At 43.9% G+C, this 13,606-nt stretch overlaps 1 protein-coding gene across 2 annotated transcripts in view; it reads left to right on the top strand.

The window, feature by feature from the left end:
• Nucleotides 1-13,606, top strand: part of ADAMTS12 (ADAM metallopeptidase with thrombospondin type 1 motif 12) — a 292,638-nt gene that overhangs the window by 4,353 nt on the left and 274,679 nt on the right. For both annotated transcript variants that reach the window (XM_044387013.3, XM_026506767.4), the window contains exon 2: nucleotides 2,871-3,235. In XM_044387013.3, coding sequence (XP_044242948.2) covers nucleotides 2,871-3,235 — 365 coding nt within the window. The remainder of the gene's footprint in view (nucleotides 1-2,870; nucleotides 3,236-13,606) is intronic.

Below are 13,606 nucleotides of genomic sequence, written 5' to 3'. Positions count from 1 at the left end.
ATATGAATCCACTGGATCCTCACGGCGACCCTAGGTCGCAGCTGCTCGTATTATGACGCCTTTGTATAGATAAGGCACCTGCAGGTGGGCTACCCACATAAGTCACGCTCCCGCGGCCGCCTGTTTCTGTCCACACCTGGGGCTGACATGGCGTAGCTGCTTCATCTGCAGTCAAATCAAGAGGCAAAACTTACCTCTTGTTTCTCCACCTGCTAAACAGGCCATTAGTATCTCCCTTGATTGCTGAGCAAACTGAGGCCTCTTAAAGTCAAGCCGCCCTCTTCTCATCAGGTCATCTCCGCAGAGGCAGTAGTATCTCTTCTACTCTGTTCTACTCTCTGCCACGTGCAGCTACTTATGTACGAGAAGGGCAGGGGCTAAGAACATGATTTTGAACTAGGAAGCATGAGGTTTCAGTGTAAGTAATGTGGCATATTGGCTCTGGGGTCTCTCTTAGGCTCAGTTTCCTTATGAAATGGGAATTCACTGAATCTGTGTCAAAGGTCGTGAGGACTGAGTGAGAAGGGACTGATGGTAGCTGGCTCATAGCAAGTGCTCGTTCAGTGGTTACTGTGGTTATTATCATTATATTATTGTATAGACAACTTATGCTCATTCTCTTCAAAACCCGTTAGATGGAAAGAAACTGGGTCAAGAGCTCTAAATTTGTTTGCTCTTATATTCTTTGAGGAGTAGGTGCTGGGGCTTAGGCAAGCTTTATCTTTCATTTTATACTTTCAAAAATCACATTTAATTCTTTGAGCTGCATCTTCAGAGACAGGCCCTATAAGGCACAGAGGAGCGTTGCCTGAGAGGAGGAGTCAGCATCTGGGTAGTGACCACGCACAGCTGGGCCCATGGCAAGATGATGGCTATACCCTGTTGAGTAAGACTCTTTCTGTCCTTAACTTCCATTCACTGCTCACCCGGGAGAAGCTGGAGACATCCCTGTGAGTAATAGAAGAAAAGAGTAACCTGAGAAGAATACAAGGGAAGCCAATTGTATCCACTCTCTTCCGACCCTCCCTGGCCTTTCCTCTCCTAAGCTCTGAACTTGGAAGGTTCCTCTGATACTAAATATGTCCAAATATTCCTTGGGGAGTAGGCAGTACAGAGAGGACTGAGTCAACTTGACTCCTAGTTCATGGCACGCTAGCATCATTAATTTGTCCAAAGCCTCTTTCTTGTATTATTATTTTTTTCTGCATTTCAGTCCCAATTCCCAATCCTCCTCATGGAAAACCATTTTAATGGGTTCCATATGTATTTTTCATTTGCATATGTTCTGGCAGACTTTGTTTCATTGTTTTGGTGTGCCTGTATTTTCCGTTGATGTCAGTGGCTCTGCATTACCCTGTATTTTTCTTATTTTTCACTGAACATTGTTTTTGAAGAATTGTCCACGTCGTTATGTGATCTGTTGCTCTGAACTGCTGCAATTAGAAGCAATGGTTCTGGATTTTTTTACACCTAAAAAACTGAGACTATTTATTAGTACCTAAGAGTGAAAACTGTGCTCTGCCCCATATTTCATCCAAGGCAGAAACGAACAATTTCACAAAGGGTGTTGGAAGGAAAAGAGGCTGCTTTATAAATGTACCTCATTAAGTCCAGTTCGTTTAATTGACCAGCTGCAAACGTGCTCATTGACAGAGCAACACAGTAGGAGACAGATACCTGCGATGTGCAAGAGTCTCGCCTCCAGAGGCTTTGGGAATAAAGTCTGATGAACAAAATGCATGGTAAAACGAGGCTATTCTGGGAGGTGTGGAGAGTAAGGACCTGAGAGAACTTCAGCCAGAAACATTAGGAGAAAGAAGGGGGATTGGAGTTGGGACTTGAAAGCCTCAGTGGAAATAAACAGGGTATCAGTAGAGAGTGCAAAAGACATGGTAGTTGGGGAAGTAACATACAAAGCAATGCAAGCCGCAAGGAATACATCTGGGAGGTGGTAAGTGGAATTTGTTTTTCCTTCTCTCTCTCTTGCTTCCTCCTGGCTCCTTTTCTTTCTTTTTTTCCTTTCTTCTCCCCCCCCCCCCCCCCCCGCGCTTAACGCAAAAGATAAGTTATTTTACTAAGCGGCTAATGGTTTGCCTTAAGTAGTCTGTAATCCTGAGTGATGATTCGCCCCTGCTAGCTAGATTCCTTGTTCTTTTCAGACATCAGTATGAGGAGAAAGTGGTGGGAATTTAAACGTGAGCGAACCAAAAGGTGTATCTGTCCTCGTGTGTGGAAGGGACAAGTGTTCCTGTCTTGGGTTTTTAAAGCGGCAGTTTTCATCTTACCATTTTATTTTGTATATTTTGTAAAAATAAAAAAAAAATCCAAGTTTGTTTCTTTAGGTGCCCGTTTCACGTTATGGACCACTAATGCTGTGATTGGTGGGGAGTTTGTCAGAGTGTATACGACGGGAGAGCTGTTTTTGTTTTTCTCGAACCCGAGTTAATGGGAAGTTCCTGAGGTGTTTAAGCTCCTTAAAATAAACAGTGAAGCCCTGTGATTTGTATTCATGAACTGAGGACTTGAAACATTCCTTACACGGACCTTGCCCCTTGGCCAACAGGATGCCTCATGAATGAATTCTCATCGTAATCAGTCTCTGGGAGCACGTCTGCCATCCAGCGTTGTGCCTGGGTGTTGGCTCAGACTGCCACGCGTCATCAAGGAGGGGCCCAAGTTGATTTGAGTCGTTCAGGGAATTTACTGTTGACAGTGTTTGTGTGGTAGACGGGAGGTGTAAACTTCAGGCCAACAGTGGTATTTCGCCATCAACACGCTGAAGTCGAAGTTCCAAATGGCCGAGCGTTTACCTTGCTGTAGACTTGGCAGGGAGTTCCCTCAGTTTTATTCTTTGTCTCCTTTTCTTTCAGAGCGTTTTATCAAGGCCCTGCCCGAATACCATGTGGTGGCCCCCGTCCGAGTCAATGCCAGTGGGCATTTTCTGTCTTATGGCTTGTACCATCCCGTCACCGGCAACAGCAGGAGGAAGAGAGACTTGGATGGCCCAGAGGATCGGGTGTACTATCGGATTTCACACGAGGAGAAGGACTTGTTCTTTAACTTGTCGGTCAATCAGGAATTTCTTTCCAAGAGCTATATCTTGGAGAGGAGGTACGGGAACCTTTCCCATGTGAAGATGGTGGCTTCCTCGGTACCCCCCTGCCATCTCAGGGGCACAGTGCTGCAACAGGGCACCAGGATCGGGACCGCGGCACTGAGTGCCTGCCAGGGACTGGTGAGTGCCTGGGTCTCTCACCTCCCTCCTCTGCCCCAGGATCCTGTCCTCTTAGCCTTCACACCCAGTACCAGTGGGTTCACGCACACCTTCAGTGCGTGCAGATTGAACACTTGTGATGTGCATGGTCCTGGCTGCCAAACGGGTTGGGGACAAAGGCATAAAAGTAAAAGTTGATCAATCTGGGAGGTATGGAGAGTAAGGGCACTGAGGGCTCAGAGCTGGGAGAACTTCAACCAGGAACTGCATGGGAGGAAGGGAGGATTGGCGTTGGGTCTTCGGCCTCTGAGGCCGTTCTGAGGGTATCGTGCCTGACTGGCTGGCCAGCCTGTTTTGAACTAGGAAAATCTGGATTTGGACTGAGTGAGAGGCTCACTAGTAATGACGGTGTTGTCCGCAGCTGCGGTGGTACGTAGTTGACTGTGTGGCTTCGTCATCAGACTTCATATGGAAACTTAAGCTGTCAGTTCATCCTTTCGTGCCTTTGTTTTCTCATCTGTGAAATGGAGATAACGACAGTACCCATCTCACAGAGCAGGGCTTGGTGAAGTATAGCCCGCAGACCAAATCTGGACCACCTCTTGTTTTTATAAATAAAGTTTTATTGGACACAGATAAGCCCACCGGTTTACATTGTCTGAGCTTTCAAACTACAACTGCAGAGCTGAGGACCTGGGATCAGGACTGTATGGCCCTTGAGGCCCCAAAACCGCTATCTGGCTTTTATAGAAAAAAAATTTGCTGATCCCTATAATAGAGTATTGAGGGAATTAAATGAATTAATATATATAAACACTTTAGAAGTGTGCTTATGAGTAATACACACTCAATGGATGTTGGCTGCTATTATCTTTTTTTTATGTTTCCAGTATTGCCAGGTACTGGAATGTGTGGTTTACGAGGTGGTTTCTGTACATCGTCCTCTTCTGCTCTCCAGCCCCCCATCTTGGTTATACTTTATTTTTTTTTATTTTATTTTTTCTCTCTCTCTTTTTTTAAATTATGTTATGTTAGTCACCATACAGTACATCATTAGTTTTTGATGTAGTGTCCCATGATTCATTGTTTGCGTATAACAACCAGTGTTCCTTCCATGCAATACGTGCCCTCCTTAATACCCATCACCGGGTTAGCCCATCCCCCCACCCCCTATTTTAGTAGATGATGAAGCTTGGAGATGTTGAATAACTTTACTGTGTAGTTAATTTGAGCCTGAGTCTTTCTAGCCCTTATCAGTTGTCCTCTGATCCCCTCATCTCCCCTAGTTATGGGGAGCCACTAATCCTTCTGTCTCTGTTATCTGCCTATTTGAAACCCTTGTTTTAGTGAGCCCTCCAGGAGATTCCGAAGTTTCAGAGGCACTGGACTACAGCAGTCGTTCATAACCCTGGTTGAACATTAGGATCCACTGGGAGGCTTTTAAAAAGTACCCATTCCCCACCTGTCCTCCCAGATGTTCTGATTTAACTGGTCTGAGAGTGGAGCTCAGACATCAGTAATTTTTTAAAGCTCCCTAGGAAACTCTAATGTGCGGTAGGTGTTGCCAGCCTATGGATTAGCGTGAGTGGGGATTAATTAGCAGTAGTAGCCAATATTACTCTAAAGTAGCAGCTCTCTCCGAATAATTGTAGCAGCATGCAGCTGGGGTTGAGAACCACTGCTCTGAATTGCTCCGGCTTTTCATCCTGCGCTTTCTCAGGGAGATTGCACACTGTTAAGCATTATTCTAGGCTTGGGAACAGAATATTGGGACCTTTTCAATTTCAAATGGCCCCAGAGAGCAGTGCAGACTACCATGTGGGCATTTTCAGATTCAGATCCAGATTCATACTAAGTACAGGGGCACAAAGAAGCAAATATTAACTAATGGACTAATGTGGTAGCCAAGATGATGGAAAATTTTAGATTCGAATTGCTGAATGATTTTTGCCAGAAGAACCAGTGTACTGGCATTATTTTGGAGCCCTTCGCACAGAACTGAACAGTTAGTGGACAGTTATAAAATAGGCACTGAGATCCAAATGACTTTCTTTCCTTTCCGTGAGCGTGCAAGCTGCTGGCTTCAAGTTCGTTTGCCATTGTAGCCAGTGGTCCTCGTCAGAACGATAGTGATTGGACTTGTGTCTGATTTCTCCTGATCACTTATCTGGGATCTGACTTCTGTGATATTTATTTTCCCTTTCACCCAAACATGACCCCACACTCAAATTCACAGCACGGCAGGCTTAGAATATATTCACTTTTAAGCCCCCCCCCCCCCCCCAGGACAGAGGTGGCCTTTGGGAAGGCTTTCTGAGGAAGGAAACCCTCTCATGTGGAGGAGAACATCTGCTTCTCCTTTCTATGGCTCAGGGCTGGTAAAATCTTTGCTTTAGATATAGTCATCCTAATGCTGTAGGCTGTGTTCTCTTGGAGTCATCTATAATTTAGGGTCTAGTTAGCTTCCCTCACAGAAGGCTCAGATGGTTGCAAACTGAAGACCCAGGAAAGGTCACTCTGGCCAGGGTGTGGGGTGACCTCCTCCCTCCATTTAATACCGTCCCCATAGCTCTGGTTCCCATCCTCTTGGGGGCTGCTGTCGACTGAGTGAGCCCATGTCTTGGCCCAGCAGCTCTCCCTCTGTCGTCTTTACCATTGTCATCACTCTCTCCCTTCAAGTCTTTATAATCTTGAAGTTATGGAATTTGTTTCTTTGGAACAGTTTAGTTGATTTGTTCCATTCTAAGTTCTTTGACGGAGAGACTGTGTAGTTTAATCAGTTAGACTTGGAAGTCATCCTTGGTGGGAGACTCCCAGTGGGGTCTTTTTGGATTTGCTGTTGCCAGGGGCCCTCTAAGGATTTGTTCTGGGCTAGTTGTTGTTAGTATTTCAGTTGAGATTTCTGCAAAATGTTACACTCCACACTTATGCATGATATGGGATTGGGGTTCTGACCCTTCATGGGTATCCCCCTTCACTGACATCTTGGTCTAGTCTCCTGTCACCTGGACTGTATACCTGAGTCAGTAAATATTTTTAATGTTTGTTATTTTAATAAATATTTAAAATTCTTGTTCACAGTCAGGGACAACATGTCTCAGCTCAGGCTTTATTAAAGTGAATATGGTTTTTGGCTCTATCCTAAACCCTAGCCTCAATTCTAGGCATTACCGGGAAATTAGATCCTAACCCCTAATCTGAATAGCTAGCTAGCTGGTCATGGCTTGCTCTTTCTCTCGGGCCACTAAGCTTCCCTCCCATTCAACTTTTTCCTTTTCCTTTTTAACACATTGAGATTTTCTTCCTTATTTTGAGCTCAACTATGGATTAAAATTTTCATAGAGGTATTATTTTAAGTTTTTCTTTAAAGTTGAACTTTTTATTTTGAGATATAGATTTATATGCAGTTGTAAGAACTAATACTGAGAGATCCCATGTACCCTTGACTCAGTCCCCCTCAATGGTAACATCTTGCAAAATTACTGTACAGTATCATAGCTCGCATTTTCATGTTGATACAGTCAAGATACCCAATATTTCCATTACAAACAACTTCTCCTGCTGTCCTTTTATAGACACACCCATTCCTTCCTGCCTCCAGCCCCTTCTTATGTATGCATTTTATATTTAGGTCATGATCCATTTTGAGTTAATTTTTGTATAAGATGTGAGACTTAGGTAGAAGTTCATTCTCATTCTCTCTTTTTTTCATATAGCCTATGGATGTCCAATTACTCCAGCACCATTTTTTTTTTTTTAATGCTACCTTCCCTCCATTGAAATACTTGGAAAATCACTTGGAAATATTTTTGTGAGTCTATTTCTGAGTTTTATGTTCTATTCTACCAGTAGATCTTTATTACTATAGCTATATAATTAGACTGGAAATCAAGTAGACTGATCTCCTACCATTTTACATTTTGTCAAAATTGTTTTAGTATTTCTCGTTCCTTTGCCTTTCCATGTAAGTTTTAGAATAATTTGACCACAAAAATTTGCTGAGATTTTGGTAGGAATTATATTAAACCTATATATAAATTTGGGGAATTAACATTTGTTACGTTTAGTCCAATCCATGAACATGGTAGGTCTCTTCTAATTCTTCCTATCAGACCTATCCAGGTTGGCTGGTGGGACTGAAAGATCCATGATACTTGGTCTTCCTCCTTCCCAAGGTGAGAATTTTGTAGCTTCTTGGGCCCTCACTTCTAAATCTCACTCTGATGGCATTTCTCACCAGGAAATCTCCCAACCATTAAGTGGGCTTTCCTTATGGACCTGAAAGCCCATCCCTCCTGTTGGGTAGTTAGTGCGATTAGAGAATGAGGCTGTTAAATGGACTCAATAATTGCCTTGTTTTTTTGTTTTGTTTTGTTTTTAATTTACTTTTCTGGGTCAGAGAATTTATTTGGGAAAAAATTAGTGAAACCGTTTTGTAAATTTGTTCTCTTAGTTTGTTCACTCATATTTATTCTTGAAGTATTCTGTTTTGGAGAGTTTTCTGATTCTAAATTAGTCTGGTAGAGTGAGAGTAATTTCTTCTGTGCTGAGCCTCACTGTTTTGCCTGCTGCTCAAAGATGGGGGCTGGTGGAATGACCACATTTAATTCATGGGTGAGACGTAGCTCGTTGATTCAGAGCAGGTTTGGAGAAGAGTCCGCTCTGACAGAACCCAAGTTTCTCAACCCAATGCCTCATTAGTATGATTTATGATTTCTTTTCAGTCTGAAGAATTCCAGTGCCCTTTTCCTTTTTGATAGGTTTTTAAGTGTGCAGCTTGTCTTGAAAGCTGCAGAACGAACTTTCATTTCTTTGACTGCCTTCACCTTCATATGCTCCTTGCAAAATAGTCCTACATGAAAAATATGGATAATCCCATTAGTCAGCCCTGTTTATCTCACATCATTGTAGATAACGGCTTCAAATTCTTGAGAATGTATCTAGTTCTCTTGTTGGCTAAGTAGGAGTGGCTGAATCTCTTTACCCACACGTTTGGGACACCTCATTAAAAGTGCTCTTGTCAAGTCATCAGTGAAGGTCATCTTGCCAGTGGGTGCCTCTCTGGATTCCTTATACTTGTGTTTCGGCACCATGTGACACACTTCCTATTTTTAAGTATTTTTTCTCTTGGCCTAAGTGACACCACATTATTACAGTTTTACTCCTACCTACCAGCCTGAGGGTTCTGTCTCAACATCCTTTGCTCCTTTCTATATCTTTAATTAATAGAGTGTCCCAGGGCTTGGTCTGTGTCTCCCTCTTCTCTAACTTGACCCTTTTATTAGGTGATCCTGACCAGCCCCAAATGCTGTCTTACGTATCTGTCATCTTGTCTGTCCATCTGTTCATTCATCATCTATCATTATCTATAGTCTATCTAATCATCTATTTGTATAATTATCTGTCTTTCGCATCTATCTATCATCTATCTATCTATCTATCTATCATCATCTCTCCATCCATCTACCTATCATCTGTATCACTGCCTCCATCTCTGAATATGTATGTGAATAACTACTAAATTTATGGATCTAACTCTGATATTTCCTTATAACTCCAGTTCTTTGCCGTTTCTACATGTATGTCTAATAAGGATCTTAAATTTGACATGTTCAAAGCAATACTCTTTTTTTTTTAAGATTTTATTTATTTGGCAGAGAGAGAGCACAAGCAGGCAGAGCGGCAGGCAGAGGGAGAGGGAGAAGCAGGCTCCCCGCAGAGCAGGAAGAGTGACGTGGGGTTTGATCCCAGGACCCTGATATCACGCCCTGAGGGGAAGGCAGACGCTTAACTGACTGAGCCACCCAGGCGTCCCCAAAGCAATACTCTCTGTTCCCTCCTCCTGCCATCTTCCCCATCGCTGTACACGTCAACTCCATTCTTCCAGTTACCCAGACCAAAACTCATGGAATTATCCCATCATTGACTCATCTATTTTTCTTACACTCTATGTTTATTCTTATCAGCAAATCCTGTCAGCTCTTCCATCAAAATATGTGCAGAATCTACCACTCTTGTCACTTCCACAGCTAACACCCTGGTTCGGTCATTCTCAACAGGGGTAGTTTTGCCCTATGGCAATGTCTGGAGGTATTTTTGGTTGTCACAACTGGGGAAGAGGAGATTGCTTCTGGCTTCTTGTGAGAGATGTTGGAAACTTTCTACAGTGCACAGAATGGCCTTCCGCAACAAAGGATTATATGGTACAAAATGTCAAAAGTTTCAAGGTTGAGAAACTCTCCCCTAGTTCTAGTCACCATCCTGTCTCTTCCGGACCACAGCATTGACCTCCCAAGTGGTCCTCCACTTCCTGTGTTAATTCCCTGCAAGCCATTTCTCACGGTGGCCAGATTGGACTTTTAAACACATTTATAGAGCAGTGCACTCTGCTGCTGAAAATCTCTGCTTATTTCCCATCACGGTAGGATACAATCCAAACGTCTTTTCCTGGCTTCCAGGCTCCCTCTGACCTGCTCACTGCCTACCCCCCAACCTTCCCCTTCTCCTTGCCCTCCTGCCTAGTCCTCCGGTCTCATTGACTCTCTCCGTTCTTCAGATGTATCAAGCCCACTCTGGCCTCATCACCTTTACATTGATGTTCCCTCTGCCTAGAACGTTCTTCCCTCAGATTTCTACGTAGCTGCTCCTTCTTGTCTTTCAGATCCCAGCTTATGATCTTCCCTGACCATTCAGTCTACATTAGATGCTTCCAGTGTTCTATCACAGTGCCTATTTTATTTTAAAAAAGAACATACACTACCTGATATTTTCTTTTCTTTTTTTGCTTAACTTTTCTTTCCCTCACCCTGTCTTGTTCACGCATGTTTAGCTGTGTTCCATGGTAACCTTCAGTAAATAGTGGTTGAAGGGAAGGATGCGTTTATTTCAGCATTTAGCCTTTTACTGCCCCATGTTCCTGTAGACCCTCCCAGGCTGTGGCTTCACAATGAGATTATGGTTCCTCAACAACCCAAACAATGGCTCAAATGCCACCTGTTGACGTCTAGAATGCAGTCTGTTTCACTGGTCCCTGAATCCCTTCTGGCGGGTTCCCAGGGCACTGGCTCCTCGTCATGGCAGAGTGATGATGCTCTGCTATGGCCTCCTGGGTTCATCACTCTAAGGACACTGTGACAGCCACCATCGTGTTGACTTTGGGAAGGGGACACTGCTATCAACTTTGCTATTCTCTTCTGGGCCTGGGTCAGGCCTTTTCTTAGTTCTGCAAAGCACATCAGATCCCAAACTGTAATTTTCAGTAAGACTCTTTAGAAAGTTTGTGTATAAGAGGAAGGAAGGACAATACAAATAATGACCAGAAACTTCTCTTTGCCTTGACTGTGCTGAGTCTAAGCTGAGCTCCAAGAAGGTCTCTAACCAAGTGCCTGCCTTTTGATCTGCTGCAAGGATGGCCCCATGGGCAATCTCCCGGCTAAGGGGTGCACTGAAGCATAATTTTCTACTGAGTCCTGGGCCCAAGCCCAAGGACTCTGAGAAAGTAGGAGAATTTCTCCACCCCAGACACAGGCCCGTCTTTGTTTCTACTTCTTCTTTCTAGGTGTTTCTTGCAAGGAGTAGCTACTCACTTCAGGGGAAACCCCAACCTCAAGTGGCTGGGCCCCACAGGGCGGTTCGTGCTTTGCCAACCCCACAAAAGTACCCCATCACAGGGACCAGCGAGGGCTGAAATCCAGCCCAGGCTCTGCCAACAACCAAATCCTAGCTTCAGGTGGAAAAGAAGTCTTTTTTTTTTTTTTTTTAAAGATTTTATTTATTTATGTGACAGAGAGACAGCCAGCGAGAGAGGGAACACAGCAGGGGGAGTGGGAGAGGAAGAAGCAGGCTCACAGCAGAGGAGCCTGACGTGGGGCTCGATCCCAGAATGCCGGGATCACGCCCTGAGCCGAAGGCAGATGCTTTAACGACTGCGCTACCCAGGCGCCCCGAAAAGAAGTCTTTTATAATCCCTTTGCCCAAAGTGGAGAATCTTTCTGTAATTTGTCGACTTAGACGGCTGCCTTTTAAAATTCATCTGTCTGAAAGGGACGCCTTTATAATTGCATCTGTCTCCCTTTCACACCTTCTTGCAATTCGCACGAACGTGTGCTACTACAATAATCACGGAGCCCCTTATCCGCAGGCTTTGGGCTGGCTCTGTGGCCCCCAGACGACAGTCCCATGAAGACACAGTCATCCGTTTTCAGTACGTTTCCCAAAGTTTGCAGTACTCCATTTCATATAGCAGCATGGAGAGGGGTTGGGTATGTGCATTATTAATAGCAGATCCTTTTCCATTAAGCTCTCGAAAGTCTTTTTTTTTTTATAATTTTTTATTATGTTATGTTAGTCACCATACAGTACATCCCTAGTTTTTGATGTAGTGTTCCATGATTCATTATTTGCGTATAACACCCAGTGTTATACCCATCACCTTAATACCCATCACCGTCTTAACCAATATTTTTTCCCAATCTCTTCTTCAATTCAAGGTGAAGAACAAGTCTGTGACTATTTCCTGAGGCTATCGGGTTCTTTGCTTCTGATCTCCAATGAAAAACTGCTTGAGCTGAAACAAGGGAGGCTTTCTCAAGAAGAGACAGTTACATAAATGCTCAGATCCTATTGACACGTCAGAGAAAAACATTTCTACCCAATAACCATGTTTGAAGGCATCCCTCTGTTTCCTTGTTTAGTCCACTTTACATTGAAGTGACGAGAATTTTAATTTTTGTCACCAGAACAAATGGAAGGTATGCTCAGAAAAGAAATGAAATCTTAGGACGCAGGACACAATGAAGGCTTGGAGTGGTCTTCCAGCTCCTCACTAGCAAGACCTCAGTTTTTGCTAGAAATGTGCTGTTATATCATTGTAACTAACTCTAAACGCTGTTAGGTTCTAATTTCCAAAAAGGTGAGAATTCAGTGTTCTCTGTGGCTGGCTGTGCAGATGCTGTCAATGAGATTAGTGGCGTTTGACACTCTGTGCTCCATGATGGAGCCTCCATTGAGAGAGGGGTGTGCTTCCTACCGCGTTACTCCCTCAAGTGCAGTTCAGTTCTTGGCCCAGATGGAAAGCTCTGCAGGTTCTTTTTCCATACAATCAAAGAATGTAACCATTTCTGCCTTCTTGTTCTTGAACTCCGGCTGAAGCCCGGGGTGATGTAGCCAAGGAATGAAATCCACTGGCAGAACTGTGTGGGAAAACTTTCCCAGCACATGGTTTCTTGCCTGGCTTCCTGATCTGGAACTTTGTGGCTTGTTTGCAGAAAACAGTCATTTGAGTTGTGGGATGCCTGTGTGTCAGGGTTTGTTGTTCCTCGCCAGGAGGGAAGGAAAGAAATGCTCCGTGTATCCCCTAACTCTGCTCCCAGGCTGAGGAATTCCCCGTGACCCCTGACCTTTGCGGGTTGCCTGGTCAGACCCATGCTTACTCTGACGTGAGACTTTGGAACAGGGCCTCTGGCTGGCGGGAGATTCCTCTCCTCCCTGTCAGTGCTTTGTGTTACAAGCTCCTAACATGAGCGTTGTTTCCTCCCCACCCCCTTCTTTTTCATCTTTCTGCTTCCTTTTCAGTTCTTCCAGTTCATCTTGCGAGTTCCCAGCATGATGGATGGGAGGTGAGAGAGAGAACTGAAGAAACTGTATTTCAAGAAGCAGCATTCTTTTCTTTCTTTTGCTGGGTCTTGAATTAGGGGTCTTCTCTGCGGAGAAGCAGGTCAGGAGAAGGAATGACCCTCGTCTTATGGGAGACGAGGCGCCAGAGGCTCTGTTTGTATTGGTTAATTACTTGGCTTATGGGTTTGTGCAAATGCAGCTGGAGATGGTACTCTCGTCCCCTGTGTATCTCTTCTCTGAAGACTTTATTTTTAATCTCATTTCTGTTTTCATTACAGAGACTGAAGACGAGATGTCCAGAGTTTCCCACTTGATGTTCATATATTAATATTTCTCTTCTTTTTTGATCGAATATGAATCATAGGTCCAGGGAGCTTAAATATTAGCTTTCAGAAAACTCTAGTTTCTTTCAAAAATGTCTCCATTGATGAATAGATATTAATAAGAACTTTGAAAAATGAGAAAACAGGAGGCCTGGGTTTTAGGTTTTGTAACTGAAAAAATGTTTCATTTGGTTGTTGGAGATGATCTTTCAGTGTGACATAACTGATTTATTTTTGATCGGACAACCTATGTCAGAGAGACAGACATACAGCCAGGTCTGCGGAGACTTGGCCTGTTTTCCATACAGAGCAATCCCACTGGATTTGGGAGTCAGAGGAGCTGGGCTCAAGTCCTAGCTCAGTCCTTACTCACCCATGTGGTCTTAGTTGAGATCCTTTGCCTTTTTGGGTCTGTTATTTGAGTGGACTGGGTCTTTGCTACTAAACGTGTGGC

The sequence above is a fragment of the Ursus arctos genome, unplaced genomic scaffold, assembly GCF_023065955.2.
Source record: "Ursus arctos isolate Adak ecotype North America unplaced genomic scaffold, UrsArc2.0 scaffold_15, whole genome shotgun sequence".
In the NCBI taxonomy this organism is placed as follows: domain Eukaryota; kingdom Metazoa; phylum Chordata; class Mammalia; order Carnivora; family Ursidae; genus Ursus; species Ursus arctos.
The sequence above is the reverse complement of the archived record's forward strand: the minus strand, read 5'-3'. Positions and strand labels throughout refer to the sequence as shown.